This window comes from Aphelocoma coerulescens, chromosome 3 (genome assembly GCF_041296385.1).
Source record: "Aphelocoma coerulescens isolate FSJ_1873_10779 chromosome 3, UR_Acoe_1.0, whole genome shotgun sequence".
Taxonomy (NCBI): domain Eukaryota; kingdom Metazoa; phylum Chordata; class Aves; order Passeriformes; family Corvidae; genus Aphelocoma; species Aphelocoma coerulescens.
This window is the reverse complement of record NC_091016.1, coordinates 115,944,863-115,970,768: the sequence shown is the minus strand read 5'-3', so window position 1 is coordinate 115,970,768 and position 25,906 is coordinate 115,944,863. Positions and strand designations below refer to the sequence as shown.

Sequence of the window (25,906 nt, the reverse complement as noted above, 5' to 3'; positions counted from 1 at the left end):
CAGTGATTGGCTCTGTGCCGGACGTAGAAGTTTCAAGCAGCTTTTCTCCCACTCCCACCAAAAACCAGGCTGTGTTAAACCAACACACTGCTCTTCTCCAGTCATTCTGCCTCAGATAAGCAGTCGAAGACCTGCTGAGCCACTTAGATGCTCATAAATTTATGGTACCAGAAGGGATCCATTCCACGGTGATGAGGGAGCTGGCAGATGAGTGTGTGAAGCTGCTCTCCGTCATTTATCATCAGTCCTGGCTCACTGGGGAGGTCCCAGATGACTGGAAGCTGGCCAGTGTGATGCCCATCCACAAGAAGGGCCAGAAGTAGGATCCAGGAGACTCCAAGCCAGCCTGACTGCAGTACCTGGCAAGGTTGTCGAACAAATCATCTTGAGTGCTGTCACGTGGCACCTACAGGATCGCCAGCGTATCAGACCCAGCCAGCTTGGGTTTAGGAGGGGTAGGTCATGCTTGACCAACCTGATCTCCTTTTATAACCAGGTGACCCACCTGGCAGATGCAGGAAATACTGTGGATGTTGTCTATTTGGACTTCAGCAAGGCCTTTAATACTGTCCACGGTAAACTCCTGGAAGAGCTGTCAGCCCACAGCTTGGACAGGTGCACTCTTTGCTGGGTTAAGAACTGGCTGGATGGCCAGGCCCAGACAGTGCTGGTGAATGGTGCTGCATCCAGTTGGTGGCCAGTCACTAGTGGTGTCCCTCAGGGATCTGTACTGGGGCCAGTCCTGTTTAATATTTTCATTGATGACCTGGATGAGGGGATTGAGTCCACCATCAGTAAATTTGCAGATGGCACTAAGCTGGAAGCATGTGTTGATCTGTTGGAAGGTAGGAGGGCTCTTCAGACAGACCTGGAATGGTTGGATAGATGGGCAGAGTCCAATAAGATGAAGTTTAATGAGTTCCAAGTGCAAAGTCCTGCATTTTGGCCACAATAACCCCCTGCAGTGCTACAGGCTGGGGACAGAGTAGCTGGACAGTGCCCAGGTAGAAAGGGACCTGGGGGTACTGGTCAAGAGCCGATTGAACGTGAGCCAGCAGTGTGCCCAGGTGGCCAAAAAGGCCAATGGCATCCTGGCCTGTATCAGGAATAGTGTGGTCAGCAGGATCAGGGAAGTCATTCTTCCCCTGTACTCGTAACTGGTGAGGCCGTACTCACCAGTGTGAGTACTGTGTCCAGTTCTGGGCCCCTCAGTTCAGGAAGGACATTGAGATGCTTGAACATGTCCAGAGAAGGGCAACAAGGCTGATGAAGGGCTTGGAACACAAGCCTTATGAGGAACAGCTGAGGGAGCTGGGGGTGTTTAGCCTGGAAAAAAGGAGACTCAGGGGTGACCTTATCACTCTCTACAACTTCCTGAAAGGTGATTGTAGTCAGATGGGGTCCGTCTCTTCTCCCAGGCAACAACTGACAGAACAAGAGGACACAGTCTTAAGCTGTACCAAGGGAAATTTAGGTTAGACGTTAGCAAAAAATTCTTCATTGAAGGAGTGATTGTGCACTGGAATTGTCTGCCCAGGGAGGTGGTGGAGTCACCGTCCCTGGACATCTTTAAAAAAAGACTGGACATAGCACTCGGTGCCATGGTTTAATTGATGAGGAGGTGTTAGGTCATAGGTTGGACTAGATGATCTTAAAGGTCTTTTCCAACCTAGTTCACTCTGTGATTCTGTGATATTGGTGTTATTAGGTAACAGATGAACAAAGTCCTGTTATGCTTATGAATTGAATTTTACAGTTTTATGTTTTTCAGTTGGTTTAAAATACTGGCACAGTATTTTTAGAGTATAAGAAACTCCTCTAGCATTTGTTATTTGAAGCATTTTCTTTGTGTTTGCTGTTACAAATGTGTGCACAAGGAATATCTTAGATTTTTGCAAGATAATTTCATATATAATGAAGCAACTATATGCTGTCTTAAAAAGTCATGTGTTCTCTGGTTCCTCTGCAACAGGAGGTATTAAGTTTTGCTAGAACTTTTATTTGGGACATAATAATATCTAAAATTCAAAATTAAGAAATTTAAAAGAAAATTATTGCTTGATCTTATCTAAAGAGCCCAAAACACTTGGGAACACTCCAAAGGGTATAGCCTCAGATCCTTTTAGTGTGCATGGCTTCTGACTTCCTAAGGAATGGTTCATGTGTTGGGGAGTGGTTAGCTTGAAGTTCAGTATCAATTCTAAGTGTTTGCTACAGTTACCTGAGTAAGAGCAATTTCAGTGTACTTGGCCATTCTTCAGTATGAAAGTTAAGGTTTTTACATAGTTAAGTTAGATAATGTTGATGCATTCCTTTGACGTGTACCAAGAACCAAGGTTCTCTTCTTAGATGGCACCACTCTGAGATGTCCTGTAGCCTGGAGAAGTCAAGAATTGTTTGCTGCCTGCCCTGGGGCTGCACTGTGCACTTGGCCTCCCGTGAGCACATTTTATATTCCAGCTGCAGAACTGACTGTCTATTGTGTTTTTCTCATCTATTTTCTTTTAGAAGTGCAATTTCTATTTCTTCTCATGCAGTAGTTATCTTCAGCTTTTAGCATCTTTCCCCTAAAATGAGGAATCAGCAAAGTGCTGTCCTAGCACCTGCCAGGTGGTACCTCAGCACTTCACCAAAGCAGTGGATAAGGCCTGCAAACAATGAGGCATGTGAGAGATGTTAGAAGCATCTTTGCACAAGCCTCAAAGGCTTAGCTGTAAGTTTTTTTTTTTTTTGAGAGGGGGTAGGGTGTATGTTTGTTTATAATTACTTTTTAGTTCTTACTTTGGTATCTTAACTCAGGAGTAGCTCCTAGAACCCATAAAAAGGCCCCCCACTCCAGGTGGATGATTGAAAGTAATACTGAGTGGTCAAATAGTTAATCGCAGTAGTGCAAGAGCCTGTCCTTTGAAGAAGGTACTTGAAGACCTTTTTTCCTCTTCCACAAGCTCCAAAAGGTTTTCTGTGAGGGTAGGAGCCTTTTTATTCAGTTTCCATTGTAGGTTGGTGCCTTATCCCATCTGATGCTGCAAGCCTGGATGGCCAGATTAGAACTTCATTCTTGTGAATATATTTCAGACTGTTCTCTAATAGGAACTGTGTGCAACTGACTTCAGCCTTACCAACCACACTGTTACAGGGAATAGAGCTCAAAATATAAACAAAGACATTCATTTTTTCAGTCATCATCAGATGGGTTTGTAGTGAGTCATAAGCAGTGCTGGTGATTCCTCTTTTTAGGGTAAGAAGGATATAGGATGAGGAAATGAATACAAGCCTTTTTATGTGAGAATCTTGTTACTGGGTTTGGTGTCTGTATTTGAGAGAGGTGCTTGCATTTATAGCAAGCAAAGAGAAATAGGAACTTTTACTCTTGGTTTGTCTGCCTCTGTTTTAGTTTCCTGATTTAGGATAAAGTGAGTTTTGCTCCAGAGATACCTTTTTCTATTACCTTACGATAAAATTGAATCAAGATGAGTGAATAATATCTAGATACCAAAATGTGATTCAATGAATCCCAGATAGTAAACACTGAGCAACACATGTGATGTAATAAGCAAGATTAAGAAGTGTAGAATTCATGTTTCAATGGACTGAGATGTTTTACAAGAAAGTGAAGGTCCAAATTGAGTTTCAAGCTTTTGAATATTCTTTACAGAGAGAATAGTTGTACTTTGGCTTCATTGTGAACTAGTAAGTGAGAGTCTATTGTTAAGCTTGTCCATGCTGCTGTCCTTAAATTATTTGATCTGCTTTCTCCTTGTCACAGCCTTTGTGTTGGATGAAATTCATGTTATCAAATATCAAATTATCTGATTTTTTTTTCAAATTTGATATTTTAAGTGCTTTTTAGTAATTATTTAGGAAGGTGTGTTTCTGTATCGCTTAAGATACTTTTCTCATTCTACATGCAGAAAGTGTCTGAAATCTAGGTTACTTTTCACATAATGTTGCTGTTAAGTCTCCTTTCAGAAAATCATAGAGTGATAGAATGGTTTGGGTTGGAAGGGACCGTAAAGATAATCTCATTCCAACCCCTTGCCATGGATGGGGAGCCTTCTGCTAGACAGGTTTCTCAGAGCCTCCTCCACCCTGGTCTTGAACACCTCCAGGGGTGAGGTGTCAACAACCTCTCTGAGCAACCTGTTCCCCACCACCCTCACAGTGAAGAATTTGTTCCTCATATCCAATGCAAAGCTACACTCTTTCAGTTGAAAGCCATTCCCCCTTGTTCTATCACTTCATGCTGTTGTAAAAAGTCTACAGCCTTCCTGTAGGCCCCTCTGGGTACTGGAAGGCTGATAAAAGGTAAAACTTCAGGATCTTTTTTAAAAGTATTAAATGTGAAATCCATTTTGTATTGGAGTTATGCAATTCCATTTAAAATTGTTCCTGTCCTAATTGAGCAAGTCATTCAATAATAAAGATTCTTTCAAAACAGAGTGTTTCTGCTTGAATATATGTGTAAGAGAGAGTCAGAGGGTATTCCCAATTTCACAGTACGATCAGTATACATTGAATATTAATAAACTGCTTAAGAGTAAAACCAGTCCTCATCACAGGCAACATCTGGACTTGGCTGAATCATCCAAAGTCAGGAATCTACTTGTGACCTCAGCTGTCTAAGGAGTCACTGTGCTCAGTGGAGATCTCCCTTGTGCAGTTGCTGTACAGAGGCTGCAGAGCTGCTCAGCTTACCCTGAAAGAGATGTCTGTAGCAGCGGGTCAGCCAAATCCCTCCAGAGATGCCATTGACTGCACTGACTAGGTCAGATACAATTTAGTTTTATGGAGCTGACACAGTAAAGCTGTCATGGTGCATCTGGCTTGCAGGTGAGCATGTAAAATGAGTAGTCCGGAAAAAAAACCCCACTTATAAAGCATTAAAATCATCAATTTCTATCCACTGGCATAGCATTTTTTGGTTTTATTACCGAGAGGAATTTGAAGTGTGACACTACAGTGGGTAGTATGAAACAGAAGTCAAGTTTCATTATGGCAGGTGTACAGGGAGTTACAGTATAGGCAAAGTTACAGTGGTTATAGAAAGTATAAATAGTTTACTGGCTGGATAGTAAGTTCTGTATTTGATTTGTGAGAGTATGTGCAGAGATAAGGCTGTGCATGTCTTCATCAGAACAAGCAAAAGCTTATAGGGATTCAGGTTTTGGAGAAGGAGAGTTGGGGAGGGGAGAGGATAGCATTTTTAAAAGGGCAGATAATAGTGTTGGCAGTAGAAGTGTCACATCTGCTAACTTACGTTGTGTAGAGAGAAGTGACAAACTGACATGCATTTAGATGTCATTGAGGGAAGTTGCATTACTGGGTGGATAAGGGCAACACTAAGGATGAGCTGCATAAGCCAAGAGAACAGATTTCCTCTCATTATTTACATATATTCAAGGTTTGTGTGATAAGAATCAGAAAGTTTTTCAGAGTCCAGTTTCTGGAGATATTTAGAAATCATTTCAGCAAAATACCACATTGATAAACTAGATTGTTTACTTTCACATTCCCTGCTGATACAGAGACAGTAAGTGTAGATAGAGCAATTGAACTCTAAAATAAAAGGTGTGATTAGGATCTGATTAGGAGACAGTATATTTTAGTTTTCTGACTGCATGGGAACACCACAGTGAACTCGAATGTGAAGGCACTGAAGTGAGCTTTGATAATTGTTAATTTGGAGGGGAAATTGCACAGCTACAGGGAGAGAAGATGATGTGAGCAAGGTAATAAAAACTGAAACTGGAAGAGAGGGAATTAGAAGATCCGTAAGTCACCACCTTATCTTTGATAAGAGAGAAGGTGGGGGAAGCTTCCAGCTTTGTGTTCACTTTTCTGGGATGAGGCACAGTTTGTGGAATAGTGCAAAGTAAGGGAAAGGAGAAGATCTAAGTTTTGCTGTGAGAGCTGTTTTTCAGTTATTTAATCTGATCTGAGATGGTCTCCCTGAAATTTTATTTTTGACATCAAAGCAAAAAATGTTATACCTTTGAGGCTGCAGATGCACTTAGCAAGGTTTTAGCAGTTTCACAAATAGTCCTATGTTGCTTTGTTGTAGTAGATTTAAGTAGAAAGCTGAGGCCTATTTTGGTTCAGAATGTGTTTCAGAGACTGGAAACAGAGATGACCCCGTCAGTTCTTATGCTTGAACCTTCTGTGACAGACAATATCTGGATGCTATTGACCTAGCTTATCATTACATATTTTAAATGTACTGTCTGTGGGTGGATCACAGGTTCAGATAATATCAGGGAAGTATCAGGAGGGCTTGGGCATCTTATAGTGTAAAGAGCATGGGCAGGTTGCTTCCATTTTTTCATTTACCAGTCATACAAGTAAATTATTTTAGAAAATCTAGTATTAATGTATTAAACTGCATTAATTTCAGGAACTTTAATTTATGCAAAGTGTAAGTTATCTCCCCTGCCCCCCTTCCAAGTATTTTGTATTGGAAAATAGGCTTCTTTATATCGTGGGCCTGAAGTCATATAAAAAGCTGTATATTAGTTTCAGATGAGCAGAAGGGTGTAAACATAAAAGCAGTGGGTTTTTTATAGTTATATTTACACAGTTACAGCATTATCCATGGGTTTGTGCATTTGAAGAGGGTAGGTGGACAGAGTAAATACTGGTAAGTATTAGCCAACTCTGAGTTCTGAAAAAGTGGTTTTATGATACAGCAGAACCAAGAGCAGAACCAACATGGTTATCAGTTGAACCTGCTATGAGTAAAAGGAGAGATTATGTAGGTACTAGTAATTAAACATTGCTGATGTGTGCAGGAACACGTCTTTTTATAGAGTTTTCCTATTATGTCACTAATCTAATATTTTGTGTTCTCTACAGAACTATGGTAAAGCAGACAACAGTTTCTTACCTTTCCCTACCTTGGGAAACCTTTCTTGGTGGTGAAGGGGTAGAGCAGCAGGGCAGATTTTTGTATGTGGAAGAGGCAACGGCACCTCTAGCAAAGGTTTTTTAACCAGTTCAGATGTAAGAACCTGTTTTGGTTGGTTTTAACTAGCCAAATTTTCAGACAAACAATGTGGAGGACAGCTGTCTTCTTGCACTGTTGGTGGGAAAGAGGAGGTAGATGTGCCTGAAATGCAAAGCAACTAGTGAGCTGTGAGAACAAACAGGTTTAGAATGATAGCAATGACAATTTTTCATAACCAGTATAATGCATTCACCTCCTGAACTGTGAATTGGACTTAAAGATCTGGATTTTCATTGCTCCTCTCCTGTTCAGTACTACCTGAGTCTTGTCTTCTTCATATCTTCAGATTTTCTTAATGTGTGAGAATTTGGACCTGTGTATCCAGCTTTCCTGCAGAGCCCTGTAAGCACCAGGCCAGAAGGCAGATGTTTCCAGCTCCTTTTTTTTGGAGCATGTCTAGGCAGGAGAGATTACAGAGATGTTTTAGAAATTGAGGAGGAGAAAATATGACTTGGAAGGCTAGTGATTGTGGTACTTACTTGAAATGAGGTATGTTTAGGTCCTTATGTATTTCAGAGAGAACTCTGCTAGACCTAATTGTGAGTGTACAAGGCAACTGATGTGAACAGCTTACTTAAAATGGAATGCAAAATCTTTGTTCTTACATGTACAAAACCAGACGTGCGACTTTTGCGATCTTGACTTTTTTCTTGATAGTGCTAGTATATATTTGAACATGGGAGGAATATTGAAATTCCATTGAGTTTTGGTTTATTGCTTTATAAGAATAGTCAACCTAACAATTAGAAACTGTTACATTTTAAATGTCAGCACCCTTTCTTAGATTACTGTAGCTTGTCTTCCAGATTTTAGGGATTCTTACTCCAAGTCATCTACTTCACTATAAAGTGTCAAAAGCTTTAAAATTAATTCTCTTGCTCTTGTCCTAAATAAAGGTTTTTTGCTTGGCTTTCTTTTGTCTCTCTTGCTTTTCTTCATTCATATATTGTATCCTGTACTCCTTCCTACTGCTTGCTTTTCTCCTTTTTCAACTCCTCCTCCTTTTCTTCATCAATTCCAATTCTTCAATGTCAACTGAATGAAATGTTATGCTTGGATTACAGTCTTTTATTCTTGTGTAACTGACTGCTCCAAGGTATTCCTGCACACACAGCATTCATTTCCTAATGTGTTTTTGCAGATGGTCTTTTAAGTGTGGCTAGGTAATGTATGGAATTGCCAGACTTGCGTTTAGCTCAGCTCTTTATAATTGTGCACATTTCAATAGCTTGTCCATGTACAAATGAGTACAAGAGAAACGCAAAGTATTTTAAACTGCTGAAAGAAATTGCTTTGTTAATGATCCTAATACAGTCAGTTGGATTGTACCTGTACCCTCTCCTATGGTATTAGAAACTTTAACCTTGACAGTATGTTCAACTTTAGACAACTAATTTTAGCAGTTATTTTAGTTGTAAAAAATTTCTTGAAGCATTTCTACATCTGATTTTGTTCCAGTGTTTTATGATGTTTACTGCTTGTTCTTTGACGTCCAGTTGATGTTCAAAGACAGTGTGGCAGAAATGCTGGTTTGTAGTTTGTGGTTAAGAGTATTTCAAGGAGAGAGGAAATGCTGACTGTATGAGACTATCTGTACTACTAATCCTTGTCTCCTGTGTTGTGTAGGCTACCAAGTGCTGGCTCCCACTGCCTATTATGATCAGACTGGTGCCTTAGTAGTAGGCCCTGGAGCGAGAACTGGCCTTGGCGCACCAGTCAGATTGGTTGCCTCAACTCCTGTTCTAATCAGTTCTGCAGCAGCACAAGCAGGTAAATATTTGGCCCTGCACAGAGGTTTCTTTCACTTCTCTGCTGAACCTTAACAGTAATGTTGATTAGTATTTGATATTATTGTTTTCTATGCATCTGTAAAGTTTTCTAGTTTTGAAGGATATACTGTGCATGCTTGCTTTATTATTCACTCTCCTCCTGTTCTCTGAGAATGCTGTTTCTCAGAGATGGGGTTTTCAATTTTTAATTGGAATTTACAGTCCTCTTCCCATACATACACAAGCATGTTTCTGCAAATGTTACTTGTCAGATAGGAACATTTTCTCCTTCCTCTCCCCATGCATTATAACATGCATTTCTCATCAATCCCCTAAATGGTGTCCTCTAGGAAGCATCATTTCATTGCTTCGGCCTGGCAGAAGATGGATTGCTCGGGAGCCTTGCTATGCTTTTCTCATGAAAGTATTTTCTCCTGAAGAGTGTGACAAGGAAAAAGCTGTGTATAGAATGGAAAGCAAAAGAGGAGAATTAGTTATATCAAAAGTCTCTAGTTTCTTCTTCTTTTTTACCAGTTGTAAGATCTAGTATTACTGAACCATTTATTGCATGTTAAATTAAAATCCAGAATATTAATCCTGGATTAATTAACTTAATCTGTTCGGAAAATTAGATTTTAAATTAATCTATCAGCTTCTTTCTTTAGTCAGAACTTGTTTCTGACAGTAGCTGAAGATGTCTTTGAATGACTCTTAGCTGCAACTTTGGATATAAGAAGTTCAGTAAACAGTAATGTCTTATATGTTTACACTGAAAACTCCCTCAATTACATTAACAGTTCTGGAGCTTTGATTAGCCTAAAACATGTGCTGTCTTCACCTTTTTTCCTTGAGTAATTAAGATTATGTAATACTATTAAGTCTCTTTGTTCTTTAATATGTGAATTTCTGCTTGTTTTAAGAGGGCTTCAAGAAAATACAATTTAGTTCTGAATAATCCATTTTCAGTCAGAAATGTTTGAGAGAGTAATTATGATTGAAAACATGTGTTTTACAGCTGCAGCTGCTTCAGCTGGAGGAACAGCAAACAATCTCGCGGGAGCCACGAACGGTCTTTTTCGGCCACTTGGTGCCCAGCCACAACAACAGCAACAGCAAACAAATAGTAGCCTACAATCCAATTCATTTTATGGCAGTAACTCTTTGACCAATAACTCCCAGAGCAGTTCCCTTTTTTCACATGGTCCTGGCCAACCAGGAAGCACATCTCTTGGCTTTGGAAGTAGCAGCTCTTTAGGAGCAGCTATCGGCTCTGCACTTGGTGGATTTGGCTCATCAGGTAGGTTGTTAATATAGTGAGGACATTCTGTGAGACTTTTGTGTTAAGCAAAAAAATGTATCTGTATCAGGCATCATATATACACATACATTTCTAAAAAGAATGAAAAAATAGGTTATTGAAGTTTTAAACAAATTTTAGGGGAATAAAAAAGGTTTTTAAAATTCACTTGGGTTCTGTGTACAAGATGCATTTTTGAACAATATCCTGTAGTCACAGGTATCCAAATTTTCCATACTGATCACTGTACTCTGCCCCAGAAGTTTGTTACTGTTTTTCAGTAAGCTGCTTTTGTTTTTAAGGAAGTCTTCATTCTGTGGTTAAAATAACAATTGATGATATTGAAGATATGCATTCTTTTGTTGTAATTATCATATCAGAAAAATTCCTAATTTTTTTTCAAACACATTAAATAGCATATGACTTTCTAAATTTGATCTAATATTGAAGTGCTTGTTTCCGTAACATTTTTAAAGGATTTACAAAACAAAAAGTCTTAATACCCAAGAATAGTCTTTGTTAACTCTAACATGTTTATTCTTAGATATAGTTAAGCGTAAATAGGTCTGTGCATGTTTGGGGCCTTTAATTATTTCAACAGATGCTCCTAAATATTATTGACCTGTTTATATTTAAAATATTTTTTCATGTTTCTGCTCTAAAGCAGAAATTTCATATTCACATATATATTCATATATTCACATAAATAAAAACTATTCACATAGTTTTTAAACATGCAACGTAGGTTTTCTTGTATTTCAGATTCAGTTTTAGTAAGGCAAGAGAAATATTTTTTTTAAAGAATATTTCCATTTACTATTAATCTCTAAGTTTACAGCACTGAATTGCATCTTATTACTAATAGTATTTTAATTAAATCAGTGGAGCATGTTTAATCTTGTGTATCTTGCAGATGGGTAGAAATTGGGGGAATTGTATGTACTCTAACAGTATTCTTTTCAAAATGTAGGAAAATTAGCCCTGAGGAAAGTAATTTTAAAAAAAAAATATTATAAGATGACTTAATATATTTGGGAGAAAAAACAGAAGGAAAAACACACCCTTCAGTGTTCAGACATGGTAGTTATTTGGTAACTAAGTGTGACTAGTGACATCAAATATACTGTATACCAACACAGAGTTTTTCTCAGTGTTGTTTTTCATAAAATAATCGGAAAAATTGTTTACTTAAACAAAACTAATGCTAGGAAGTCCGAAATCAGGATTTTGCACAGATCCTGTCCAATATTTGATTTTAAAGAGGAGACTCAAAACATCCCATGTTTAATTTTAAAAAAAAATTAAAATTGAGGCTACTCAGTAGTGTAGGTTTTCTTAATTTTCCTTAATGCCACAGCAAGTAAATATTATTTACAAAATGTGCTAAGTGTATATTATGTAATATAACTTGTCCTGAGCTACTTGTAGGGTGTCAGTGTATCCTTAGCAGCTGTGTTTCACTCTAGGTACAATTTTGTTACACTGGTAGATAGTGATAATAAAGACATATATTTAATACAGTGCAACTATTTAAGGTCTCTAGATAGAATAGATTTAAGTCATAAAAGTTTATATCCTGCATTATCTGAAGAACCTCCATAGAACACAAATTTTAGTTGTATATCTGCTTAAGAAAATCAGCATAGCTTTTTCTGGCACAGGAGTTAAGCCTTTTTCTTGTAGCAAAGGTCAGTTCCAGAGCTTTGTCCAAAGCCCTCAGCACAGAGAGCACATGCTGAAATCTTGCAGCAGTATCCAGGGTGATTTAATTAGCATGGTGGTTTGCACAGGGAAGCAGGAACCCCTATGCTTTTGCAGTTTGAGAAGTGCTGGTGAAAGGTGCTATCTAAACCTGAACTATTTTTAGTATTATTAGAATAAAAGTATATTGAAAGTGCCCTTCTGCTAAGTATGAATTGTACTTGCCCTAATAGCCACTTAAAAAATTCCTTCTGGTTATTTATTTATTTTTTTAGAGTTCTGACCTCTATGTATATATGAATTGAATTACACAGATAAGCACTTAAACAAATGGTACTCATGCATATCGAGGCAAATTGAAAACAAGTTTAATTTTTTATGTGCCAAGGCTTCAGCTTCTTTGTAACTCCCATCAGTATGTTGAAAAGGTTGAATTTCAGTTAAAATATAGCCATGAAGACTGATAGATGGCAGGACACATTTTGCCCTTATATTTTCAGTTTTTGCAGGGAATAAAAATAGCTGCAAAAAATGCAAAGGTGAGCATGTTCTAGCTTGAATGCCTGAACAAAGTAACAACTGAAAGCAGCGAATATACCATATAAATGACTGTATGTACTTACAGTCTCTGTTCTTTTATAATAAAGTTATTCATACTCCATTTTAAAGGTTTAGGTACATGGTGATAAGTTACTGCAGCTTGACAGGTAGCCAAGAATTAGATCAACTATGGCAGCTTTCCAGATGCCTTCTTCTGGCTTGTAACAACTGTAAGGGAATTGGATTATCTTAAAGTGGGAGAAAGAGGAATAAGCTAATGCAAATTGTCTTCTGGGGTTTGTGAGCTTTGCTTGTGTGTGAAAATGCAGTTCAGCTGGTTCAGCTGGTAACTTGTTAAGCTGCAGTAATTTAGCTGAGTAAGAAACCCTGAAAGATGGAAAAAACAATCCATTGTGTAGCATTGTATTAACATTTATATAGTTCACTGAGCCAGAGCCTGTAGAGCTGGTCTCAAAGCTTGAGATTTCTTTCAACTGTTGCCTTAAGTTGCTCTTCTGGTTTCTTATTCTCAATCTCCTTGCCTAGTTAGTCCAGTGTCTTTTCCTTCTGGCTTCTCCTCTTGTATGTCTTCCTTCCCAGTTTCCAGGCAACATTTATCTCCTGCTTCCCTCCCTCTCCTAAGTATGTTTCTGTTTCTACTTGTACTGTGTGATGTTCCCATCATCAGCTTACTTACTCCAGTCTTTTTGCCCCACAGTCACATACACCTTCTACAGCTTAACTTTTCTTCAGATCTGCTTTCTTCTCATCCTCAGTCCCACTGAAAGTGCTTGCCAGTTTCTCTTGCAGTCTCTTTCTTGGCTCCTTTGTCTTTTCTCTCTACCTCCTGATTTCCTTTTTTCTCTTTCCCCCTTCGCTAGTCTACTACTTGTGTTTGGCTTTTGTCTCCCCTGCACTGGAAATAGAAAACTTCCTTTCCACATTGCCTCATGGGCCTTTCCAACACAAGGTGGAATCTTGGACAGCAGTTTCAGAGTCTTTTTTGACATAGCACACTGAAGTTCAGTTGCAGGCATAACCTTAATCAGCCATCTCAGATGTGCTGTGTATGGTCAGGAGCTTAATTTTTTGGCTGTGAGTCTGTAGCAGATCTGTGCTGAACTTGGATGAACTGTGATTTTTGCAAAGATTTTTAGTTCAATCCAAAAGTGAAATGAAGATCTCCTTTTGCTGGCATATTTAGTCTGAGTACATGAACACCTTAACTTCTCAAAGAGGTAGCTAGATTGTTTTGGTAAGGATAAAGCACCTTTCTTTGCCAGTATTTCTGAAATGGCAGTGTTTAGACAGAAGTTTTATTAAAAATTTTGTCCAAGCAAGTTCCTGCCATGAAAAATATTATCCAAGTTGTTAAGAGAAAACAAATTAGTGTCTTAAAATGGGAAGTTTCAGGTAATCTTTATATTGGGCCATGCTGCCAGCTTTAACAGGAAGGTACTTGAAAAGGGTAAAGGTTTTGGAAGTACAAATTCTGACCTTTCCTTTTTAAGTTGGAAGTAGTCAATAGTAATAATCAATTTATCAAATTCAGCTTAATAAAGATACTTGTTATTAAAATATCCATAATCTTGGTTTGGTTCATGAGTATAATAATGTTCCAGTGTTTAAAACAGGCACTCTAGTTTAATATTTCACTAGTATGCAGCAGATACCAGAATTTAACATTTCTAAAAACTTTTAATTGTTCTCCTAATTTGTCCTAGACTGCTCATCGCCTTGCTGAACGATGCTGTGCAGGATAACCAGTCCTTCGCTAATACACTGTTATCCAAAGCCTCTAGTCTAATTTGACTTTCAGAAACACTGATAGCAGTAAACTGACGTTTTTAATTTCTCGTCTAATTTTCCTGTCTCTGCTCTGCTTCTCATCTTCTTCTTGGCCTATTTCCTCTTTATAATATCTTTTCAAAACACTTCTCACTTCTTTGAGAGCCAAAATTCTCATAGGGAATTTTAAGTAGTCATTTTTTTCCTACAGGTGAGGGGTTCACAAGTGAGGAAGTTCAGAAACAGCTGAACAGCAATATAAATTATTTTGTGAACCCTTAAACAATGACTAATTGCCTCTAGACTTTTCCTGAAATGAGTGTCACTGTCTGACTAATAATTTTTGGTGGAAAAAAATTTATCAAATAATTTAGTGGCAATATTTTTAGAATCATATATTTAAAGTGACAGTGTAATCTAATCTTGTAAATTCCGTATTTGTCCCAAAGCCTGAAGCCAGGCATTTAAGAGTACTGCAATATTACTGTGAGAAGTCTAGTGTGAAATGTTGAAAGACATTGGTGAAATTACTTGCTAGTGGTATGTTTATACCCACTTAGATTTACTTGAAAGCATGTGTGGTTATCACAGTAATTGTCTTTGTCATAACGATTGCTGTAATTATTGTGATCACATCTGTTGTTGCCCAGCTGTAGTTGGGGATAGGTTTTATTCAGTTGACACTGTGTAATTAGGGTCTTTTTATTTCTTCTTCAGTTGGCAGTTCTGCAAGTAGTAGTGCCACAAGGAGAGATTCTCTATCTACTAGCTCTGACTTGTACAAAAGATCTAGTAGCAGCCTAGCACCCATAGGGCAGCCATTTTACAATAGTCTGGGATTTTCCTCCTCTCCAAGTCCAATAGGCATGCCTCTGCCAAGCCAAACGCCAGGACATTCACTTACGCCACCGCCATCACTTTCATCACATGGATCCTCATCCAGTTTGCATTTAGGTAAAAAAAAAACAAAAACAAAAAACCAAAAAAACACTTTTTGTTTGTATGTGTGTATGTATTTCTATGTGTAAAATATATGTTGCATAAGAGATGTCACATTACCTTTGCTGTTAAACAGTTTTGTAATGAAGAGGGACTATTCCTGAAAGGTGAAGAGCATGTTCAGATGCTCGTTGATTTGACAGTGGAGGGCACTCAGCTTTTGGCAGTATTGGGCCAACAACTGATTTTTCTTCCCTTGCAGAAGCCCAGTAGAGCGCCCAGTAAGAATTATTGGTCCTTTATCTATTACATTTCCACAGTATGACAAGCGAAGGTGCATTATTTTTGTTTCTCCTCCACTGTGTTACCACTTTAAGGACATTTTAGGTGATGTGTTCAACAGTGAAGTGACTTTCATTAATTATAAAGTAGAAAAGTGAGCAGTGCTCACAATGCAAAATGTACCGAAAGGTGATTTTTGAATCAGTCAACCTCATGGCCCAGATACTTTGCCAGGAAGGCAGTAGTTTATCACCAGGCTGGTGGAAGGGAAAAACAAAAAAAAGGCATTTGTCAAAGAAGTAGCAAAGGCATTGTCAGTGGTGGCTCTCTGTTATCAGATGTATTTTTTAAGGAATGCTGAAAATAATTTCTTAATTTTTTTTGGCTAGTTAGATGACATGGGAGCTCAACCTTTCTTTAAATAAAAAATTAAAATAAAATAAAAAAATCTAAAGAAACCCCACCACAGTATACAGTGTATTTAGAAGATAATGCCTCTAACCTGAGGTTACCTAATAAAATTTTTCTTTCCTGCTGCAAATATTTGCAGTCACTTAATTTGGATGCTAAAATCATGCAGTGAAACGGGATGTAATTCAAGATTGAGTTGCCTGTTGCTCCAGTAACTATTCAGTGCACAGTCCCATGCTTGCAATAGGCAGCCTAATCCCCTATACTTCTCTTAGTGCAAATAAAACAGGAAAAAAAAATTTAAATGCCTACCAGAATACACCTTAAGTGAGAAATGTGTGAGTGATTTGTATAACAAGGTTAAATAATTAAAATATATTACATTTGCAGTACAATATCCCCTTCAAGGTTAAGTGCTGAATACCCGAAGTAAAACTGGGCAAGGGGATGTTTCAGCACGTTTTATTTTTTTTACTTACCTTTTTTCCTTTTTCAGGTCTACAAAGTTCACCTTTGGGCTGAGACCAAGCATGGAAAGTTTCAGCCCAAATGGAGGCTTTTGAGAAAGTTCTGAACATCTGACAATGGGGTTATCATGGAAATCTTTTTCTTTCTTTCTTTTCAAAGTACTCTCACCATAGTTTTCATATTGCTGAAAACTATACTTAAATCAAATTTTGGAAGGCATTATCTAAAATTTAAAACGTTCAAAGTTTTGTTTGTTTCATGTTTGATAAATGTTAAAAGATTATTTTTTTTCAGTTACAAGAAAATAGACTGTGATCAGTATAGAGGATTGCCTCTATCAGCAGAAATTGTTGAATACTGACTTTGACCCATTTTGAACTGTTTGGCAGTGTGAACTAAGCCTAATAGCTTGTTAAAATCATGTACTAGATCAGTGTGTAACTGCCAGAATATACAGTTGTACTCTGAAAATTGACACAAGCTTGTTGGCTTCCATTGTGTCCTCTTTGTCTTGTGAAGTGGACCTTGATTACTGATAAGCTTTTTGCTACATTACAAAATCAGCCTGAAATTGGGAAAGTGAGATCTTCTGGATATTTGCTTTTACAAAAAATACAGAAAAATGCAGTGTTTTTTTAGCCTTTCTGCCCTGTGCTATATTTTTGCACAGTTACATTCAAAGTGCACCATCTCAGAGTTTAAGACCATTTCTGCAGTTAATTGTCTGTCTTGTTATATTTATTCTGGTGTGTTCATCAGCTGCTCTTGGAAGCATGTTTTGTTCTCACATACAAAAAATAAAAATAAAAAATAAAAGCTTTCTCACCAAATGAGAAGTTATACCTGAAATCAGCAGGGAGTGTATTTTAAGAAGGGTATGTTCATCATGTAGTCACTTTTCAGAGTAGAACATTGTAAGTTCATGTCTGCATGCAGTTTCCATTGGTATTTTGATAATGCCTGTCAAATGCAGCTCTCCCTCCACCTTCCAAACTTGTCCTGCCTGCTTGTATCAACAGGTTCAGCTAAGTTTAACTCCTGTTTTAAAATGGGCATCAAACTCGGTTGCTCCTGTTTCAGCCACCAGAATCTACAGCACAACACTGGGAAAGGGTGCATGGTTTTATAACCCCTTTGTCAGACACTGCTGCAATTTGTAGCTTAAAAGAACAATTTCCCTTTTACAAGAAATTCGTGATATTTTACTGGTTTTATCTCTTCTCACCACCTTTTTTCCAACATCCTAAAATAGCAATGTGTTAATGACTTTGTGCTAGTGTCAGTTTTCCTGTATTTGAAGGGATTTGTCAGTTGTTTGTAACTGCTTCTTTACTGTAATCAGTTGGAGCAGTAAGGTCATGAATTTGAACTACCCTTTCACTCCCAAGTACAAGGAACTGCAGGAGGAAGTGTTTTTCCATTGTCATAAAAAATCCTTTTAGATTGGTAATCCTTACCCTGATTGATGGTACATTGCAGCATTTTAAGAGTAGAGTTTTGGTGTAGAGAAGGATTTCTAAAATCTGGTCTTTTGGAGGTCATTATTTTCTGTGTGTTGTGAGCCAAGCTTGTTAGCAGTTCAGATTGATGTTTTACCTTCAGAGATGGTCATTCTGGGTAAGAGTAAAGGAAGGCCCCTTGGCAAGGCAGTATGGGGAGCTTTGCATTGCCTCTGCTGTGTCCCTCCTCTGTAGGGCTTCAGTAAACCAGGTATAATAAACACTTGCATTGATTCCTAAAATATACGTACATATGTATAATTCTGTTTTCCATATGAAGATGAAACTTTTATCTGAGGACGAGATGAAGCTACTTTTTTACAGATGAAAAAATACTCTGTAGAAATTAAGTTCAAAACGTTTATATACACGTGTGTTTTACTAGAAAATAGTGCTGACACATGTAAATAAGTTACTATGCAGTAGATACATTTTCTGTCTTTATTAAAAGTAATTGAAAAAATACTTTGATAAATACAGACTAATGCTGTCAAAATAAATATGCCTAGATCTAGTTTTTAATGTTTTTTCATGTTCTCCTTAGCATATAATAATATGCTACCTATGTTAAGGAGTCAGTAATTTAACGTGCTTTGTATCCTTGAAACTTAGGCTCTGTTTTAGATTATCTGTATCCCCTTTATATCTCTATGCTTTTTCCTCCCTGTGGATTAGCCACAGGGATTTAGGTTCAATTAAACTGTAAAGCAACTTCATACTACTGAGTGCTTTGGAGATCTTTGTTTTATGAGATCAGAAGTGATAGCTAATTGATATTTGAAGAATGAAGTGCACACTTCTTTCCCCAAGAGTTTGGAATTATGTGGCTATACTAATGTCTAATAAGTATTTTAATTTTTCAGTGCCTTATTCAGTAGGGTATGTTCCCCAAATAACTTAACAAGACCTAGACTGTTACTTTCCTAGTTTGGAGTAGAAAATAGGCCATTGTACTCACAATTATGTCTGCATGTAATAAGTACCTAAGACAATATGCTTATATTTTGGGAGTTTTACTATTTTTCAAATCTCAGGGTTGCCACTGAGCCGTAACATTGCTGTAATTAAAGATTAAATGAGAAAAAAAGCTAATTACTTATTAAATGATTCGTTTTTATAATAGTGTCCAGTGTTTTACAAGGTTCTGCTTTCTGTGTGCTTCTGAGTTCACAGGCACAATGGATGTGCTTTCTTAATACAGCCTTCCTGTGTTACTGTCCTGCTTAACGTGACTGTCTGAAATAGTTTCACAGGCTAGACAGGAGCCTCCCAGTTGCAGCATAGTTGTCTTACAAGTCTTACAAAGTGATGGTTCCCAAATTAGACTGAAAAAAGGCTTGATAATTCTAAGCAGGAAATGTATATTACACATATATAGCATATTTGTTAAAAGCTACCAAGTTTCTTAATTTCTATTTTAGTTTCTGGATAAATGTTGCATTTAATTTATAGAGATGAAGGCTCATTTAAAAAAAACCAAGCTGAAACAATTCCTGATTCACATGTGCAATTCTGTGACTGTGTATGTTGACTGTGAGCATATGATCAAAACTGCCCTGTTAGTTTCTGGCACAGAATTGAGCATGCGATCAGTGGAGCAGTCGAGATGCTGCAACAGGAGAGTAGCCTATAACTTCCTTTCAGATGGGCTCTGGTGCCCTCTCGTGATATTAAACAGTGTTACTGCACAGCTCATACAGGGAAGCCAGGATTGCACTCATGTGTTTACATAGTCCAGGTGAGAAATGCCATCATTTCAGCTGCATAACTTTTTTTGTTTTTTAGAAGGCCATTCCTAGAGGAGAAATTACAGCAGAGCATCACTCTGCATACTGCTTCACCTGCAGAATGTTGGGGTTTTTTTATTCTTTTGTTTGTTAGTACCATGTTGCTGTCAGTTCTTTTCTGAAAATAGTGTTTGTCAATGGAATCTAAAACTGATAGTTACAAAAACTTGATTTTACTGTCTGTAAAGAATTAAGAGGCTTTAATTTAAAAGAAAACCTAGTGGTTTTTAAAAGATATTGTGGGGCATAAAGTATTTATTGATGCTTGTCACAGAATTTTGAAGACTAATTATAAAATAAATACTAATTATTTCTATTTTAGGGCATAATACTATACAGTGCAATCAATGTGATGCTTGATGTGTCTTGCAGAGCACTAACATCTCAGGTTTTGGTACTGGAATTTGACCTTTTGAGAAAGATAACTTTACCATTAATACATTGCCAGTCCACCATAACACTGTTGTTGCCTGGCCTTATAAATACTTGGAACCAAGAGAAGGCTTGGCTAGGGCACAGTCACCTTTCTTCTTTCTCTTTTTTTCTTTTTTTTCTTCTTTTTTTGCCTTTTTTTAAATTAAGTTTGTAATAGAGCACCATTCAAACAGCACATACTGCAATTTGTTTTAAATTCAAATGTAGGTATTTATTCTGTTGATTTTGAAAGGTCTTTAATTACAATGTCACTTTCTAGACAGGGAAACAAAATGCTTTCCTTTTCCAATTCATAGTCAATACTTTTAGGGAATGTTTGATTTTTTCTTTGCTTAGTTTGGTTTTAGTAGTAGAATTGAGGTTTCTGTGTGAGAATTGTTTTCGAATATTTCTGCTTGTAGTATAGTAAGGGTATCCCTCTAAAAAAATCATACAGCAGTTGGGAAAGATGCTTTGGATGCTTTTTATGATAATTGCTGTCTGTTGTAAAGTGGAGGGGAGAGGCCTGCTGGAGGAGTTCAGAGTGACACAAACTGATCAGAGTGCCGGGTGTGAGGAGAAATGCATAGGACTGGGGGGTGACAAGAGCTGTAGGTGGAATCACTAGTGAAAAGGAGTAGGCCCTAGACATAGGAAGGCAATTCAGTTCTTAAAAAGTAAGGAAGGATGAAGTGTTAGTGAGAGTGATGAGTGTTTGTGCAGCAAGGAAAGGACTTCGTGTTTCTGAAAGGAGCTTCAGTTTGATATATCTGTGGTTGTTTGAGAATTAAGTAGAGTATTTTTGTTACCTGGTTTGAAATTCGACATATTTAGTGCTTAGAAGAGGTACCAGATTGAAAGCTTGGGATGCTGAAGTCATCAAATAACCTGCAGGACAGGTACAGCATGACAAGAGGCACCACACGTGCCTCCCCAAAAATGCCCTTAACACGCTGTAAGTTGGAAAGGTATCTCAGTAGGGACTGAAGGGTAGTTCAGATTTCATGGTCTATTTTGACACAATTGGCTAACTTCAAGACTACTAACAAGGGTATAAGCCAGTATGACTCGTGAAGTGGAAATCTGCCCACTAAGCTTAAAGCCCACTCAGTTCTAAAGTTTCTGTAAGGCTGAGTGGGTGCTCACTTTACCTGCCTTGATATATTCTTCTAATGACATTTCTTTTCCTGGTGCCCTCACATAAAATAAAAATGAGGAGGAGAATGGTTTTATTTATTGCAAGATAAAGCTATCTAACTCCTCCAACCATAATGAGGTAAATGTAAATAGCAAGACAACACTGTTGTTTTCTTTGGCTCCAGGGTGTATCCGTAGTTTTAGTGCACTTGCTGTTTTGCTGTTGCTCATTTTCCTCACGGCCGTGTCTGACAGAGCTGCTTCCTTGTAGGAGGACTGACAAATGGTAGTGGTCGCTATATTTCTGCAGCCCCCGGAGCCGAAGCCAAGTATCGCAGTGCGGCGAGCACCTCCAGCCTCTTTAGCTCCAGCAGCCAGCTCTTCCCTCCTTCGCGCCTCCGCTACAGTAGGTCTGACATTATGCCTTCTGGACGCAGCCGATTGCTAGAGGATTTCAGAAACAATCGTTTCCCTAATCTGCAGCTAAGGGACCTTCTTGGACATATTGTTGAATTTTCCCAAGACCAGCATGGTTCTAGGTAATTATTGTAAGACTAGTTAATAATACTTCACTGCTTTGATATTGCTTTATTAACATCAAACATTTGAATGAGGTGCTTGTCATCTTAATTCAAAGCATGCCATTAATTGGAGCACACACTCTTAGGCTGACCTTCTCTAGAAAATTTCATTGTAAAAGTAATACTAATTTAGCTGCCTGTAGAAGTTCTCAGTGTAGAAATAGCCTCATAATTAGACTTTTAAACTCTAGTATTTAGGTATCAAAAAGGTGTTGATTAAGAAAACAAAATATGTGACATCTGGAATGTAAAACTATTTTTTGTCAGTACATCATCAGGTACTTAGTTACTGTTATTCTTTTCATCTTTAATGCTTTTCAAATGAAAGTTTTTAAGTCAATTTTACAAAAATGTGTCCTTTTATATGCAAAGGCACTACTTTCATTTTAATAAATTTTATAAATGTTTTCTTTAGAGTGTTGAGGTGTCTCATTGAAACAGTGTTTGAGAGGTTTTCCTGTTGTTGATGCAAAGCATAATGTACCTTTTTTTGCCCTTAGATTTATACAGCAGAAGCTGGAGCGAGCTACTCCAGCTGAGCGCCAGATGGTATTTAATGAGATCCTGCAAGCAGCCTATCAATTGATGACTGATGTGTTTGGAAACTATGTAATACAGAAGTTCTTTGAGGTAAGCATAGCACTAAGTCTATGGATGGACATGCAAATGAAGTGCTGTAAATCTGATTAAATTTAACTGGTCTTTTTCTTAACACCATAGCAGAATTCTACATGACTTCCACAGAGCCCAAGTGTGTAACTGCATACATGTTTTCTGTTCTGTATCCAGTGCTTTTTGTCATAATGGACACAGTTTCTCCTTACACTGGTGGTGCATGTATTGGTGAACACTGGTGAATGCACAGGCTGCACATTGAGGCTTCACAAGCCTCTTAGCAGAACTTAGAGAGACTTTCAGGAGATGACAGGGGACTTCAATATTTGAAAGATGCTTTTTATTGGTTACTGGATCATGGTACAGAATGGGTCTGGAAAACACTCTTGCACTCAAACAGCTGTGTGAACTTCATCCAGTGCTCTGTATGAGGAAACTCCCATAAAATGTATTGAGGCAGAAGAATTTCGAGTAAGGGGTCTCTATCATAACATACAGCCAATATTACTACAGCTAGTATTTAAAACAATTTTGTTTTCTGTTAAAAAATATGTGGTAAAAAAAGGCTTTATCAAAGAATTACAAGATTTGGCTTGCAGAGAGAAGAAAAAAGTAATACCTGTGTCCTGGGAAAAGTTATATGTAGAAAGGGTATCTAGTATAGTGTACTTTAAATCAAGGGCCATATCAAAGAGTGGCAGAGAGAAGGTGAAGCTGGAAAATGTCCAGTAAGGAATAAGATACTTGCTGTAAACAAGAATGTCGTTTTTTAGTGAGTAATCTATGAAACAATGTGCTCACTTCTTTTACTTTTTTTTGTTAAACAATCAAAATATCTTCTGAAAAGTGTCACTGACTTATGATATGGGAGATCTTGATTTTGCTCAAGGGTAATTATTTGCTGGTTTTTCCATAATGTTAAGTTGGATGAATACTCAGTTAATCATTGTCAGTTGAGTGTTTTCATCTTAATTCTGCAGAACAGTTGTCCAGAAAAAAGCGTGCATGGCCTTACATGTAGAAGGGGACCTCGGTTCAATGTTTAAGTAGGCAGGTGAAGTTGGTCATGCTTTCTTCAGAGCTGACTACAGGTGTGAAGTTTGACAGTTCTCAGCAGTGCTGCAGGAGTATTGCTGTGCCTGCAGCTGATTGTCCAAGTGGTCACTTCTGTGTCCTCTCTTACAAGGTGTGAGATACACTGACAGTACAAGTTTTGAGATAGCAGGAAAAATCTGATTTGGACTCATACCTAATAATGACCTGTGATCCGTGTGCCTGGTATAATTTATTTTAAGAAGTGGCTCATTGCACTTAAATATTCCAACAGACAGACAAATAAAAACTACATAGATTTCTTCTGTTGTCTTTCAAGGTCATGCATTTGATAGCAGGTATGTAACTGGATATGGAATATTACAAAATGTTGCATTTAGAAAAGAAAAGCTTCTGCTAAATAGACCCACCAAAAAAACGAAGTGAAAAATGATTCAAATATTGCAATCACGTACATCTTGAAAATACTTACTCTGACATGTAAATTCCAGCATGCTGCAATATGTCTTCATTTGTTAACAGCATATTTATTTTCTTTTAGTTTGGAAGTCTGGATCAAAAGTTAGCCCTGGCAACACGCATCCGAGGTCATGTTCTGCCATTGGCCCTCCAGATGTATGGCTGTCGTGTTATCCAGAAAGCACTCGAGTCAATCTCACCTGACCAGCAGGTAATTGTAAGTTAGAGCAATGATTTTATTTTATTTTATTTTATTTTATTTTATTTTATTTTATTTTATTTTATTTTATTTTATTTTATTTTATTTTATTTTATTTTATTTTATTTTATTTTATTTTATTTTATTTTTTTATTTTTATTGTATCTGTCTTTTTACTTGATTAAATTGTTGATTATTCCCTTCATCATGAAATATCCTAGGGGCTAAAATAGTTGTTTAAATGAAAATACTGAGGTTCATAGTTAACACCAGTGAATATGAAGATTGGAGTCAGGATGAAATGAAATTTTTCCTTGTTTAAGTGGGGGGAAATATCATCTTAAAGACAAAGATAATCTTTGTTTTTCCAGAATGAAATGGTGAAAGAGCTGGATGGCCATGTTCTGAAATGCGTGAAAGATCAAAACGGAAACCACGTTGTACAAAAATGCATTGAGTGTGTTCAGCCCCAGTCACTCCAGTTCATCATTGATGCATTCAAAGGACAGGTAGTGTCAATGGTTCATTTCCTCTTTGCAGGATGCTTAGATTTCACAGAAAAAGATTTGCAGGTCTTTGTCCATCATTTGCATGTACAAGATAGTGTTTGGCACTTCGTTATTTTAAGTAGAATGAAAGAGGGGATGATGACATGCAAAAGCCTTTGGAGAGACTGTTAACATGCTGTAAAAAGATTAATTTGTTGGGAGAGGAGGCTCTAGAAAGACTTGTTTGGATGTATTATAAATACACACAGTGGATGTCATATAAATACATACAAAGGACCTCGTGTGCCCAGGCTTTGTGTTTCTGTTTTGTGATAACACCATTTCACATTTCCTTCACAACTCTTGACAGGGCCATTTTTTATATAATAATAAAGTATGTGTTCTCTAGTATATATTTTTCGTTAAAAATTACATTTTCCTCTCCTGTTGCTTGTGTTGTACGTGTGTCTTTCAGTGTTTCCCAATGAATGTCAGTCCTTAAGGAACTGCAGTGATGAAATACACTAATCTGTTCCGTACATATGGGCTAGTGTGGAGTGAAGGGGGTGTCATATTTGTTTACTTCAGATTGGGGTTTTTGTTTTGTTTCCAAAAAAAGTTATTACTATAAGATTGATACTGTGCTGCAGGCTAGTGAATATGCTGCAGCTAAATAGCATTTTAATCCTCTGAGACAAGCGTGTACTTTTATAGTCTTGAGAAGAATTGTAAAAATCTTACTAACTTGGCTATATAACTAAATTTTACTTTAATGGATGGCCAAGTGTATTTTCTAATAAAATCTACAATATCTTTCTCATTTTACACAACAGCAATACCAGAATTATAGTTGTACATAGTACTAAATTGCATACCAAGGTTTCTACGGTTGGGTCTTTTTACACCAAGAAGTGTGTATGAGGGACGTGAGATGCATTTTTTAAACTGTAAATAGAGCCCCTTGACTAAAGTATGAGTGTGTTTATTTACTGAACATCCATCCTGAGCACCAAGTAATTATATATAGAAAATATTAGCTAATATGAAATGGTAAATGAAAAATGATACACTTATGTGATATTACTTACCATTTTCTCCTGCCTGCATCATTTGAATTGATACCTAATCATACAAGATTCTGTGTTCAGTCCTGACCAACACTGAAATTCTTGGAATTAATCCAAACTACAAACCTAGCTTCTAGAGAAGCAAGCAGAAGGAATAAGCAAGATTTGGCTGTACGTTTTGAGTAGTTATTTACAAACTTTGTAACTGGGAGCCTGTTGTGTATGCTGGAACGTGAAATCGGTGAAAATCAGCCACCATTTTTATAAGTGTCAAAGTCTTAAAATTTGAAAATTAAGTAAAAAGGAAAGCTTGAAAGTTGAACGGCACTTAACTAAGGGGTCGTGCTTCCAGGCTTTCCTTTGCAGCTGTGTAGGCTAGAAACATTGTAATGAACAGTTGGGTTCTTAGTTA

General features: G+C 37.5%; 1 protein-coding gene across 9 annotated transcripts in view; it reads left to right on the top strand.

Moving 5' to 3' along the window:
- Positions 1 to 25,906, top strand: part of PUM2 (pumilio RNA binding family member 2) — a 74,132-nt gene that overhangs the window by 42,135 nt on the left and 6,091 nt on the right. For 4 of the 9 annotated variants that reach the window (XM_069011665.1, XM_069011660.1, XM_069011657.1 and 1 more), the window contains 7 exons: positions 8,627 to 8,770; positions 9,785 to 10,066; positions 14,813 to 15,049; positions 21,304 to 21,571; positions 22,114 to 22,243; positions 23,823 to 23,957; positions 24,311 to 24,448. In XM_069011665.1, the coding sequence (XP_068867766.1) occupies positions 8,627 to 8,770; positions 9,785 to 10,066; positions 14,813 to 15,049; positions 21,304 to 21,571; positions 22,114 to 22,243; positions 23,823 to 23,957; positions 24,311 to 24,448 (1,334 nt within the window). The remainder of the gene's footprint in view (positions 1 to 8,626; positions 8,771 to 9,784; positions 10,067 to 14,812; positions 15,050 to 21,303; positions 21,572 to 22,113; positions 22,244 to 23,822; positions 23,958 to 24,310; positions 24,449 to 25,906) is intronic. The other 5 variants (XM_069011661.1, XM_069011659.1, XM_069011658.1 and 2 more) reach the window with 3 other exon arrangements.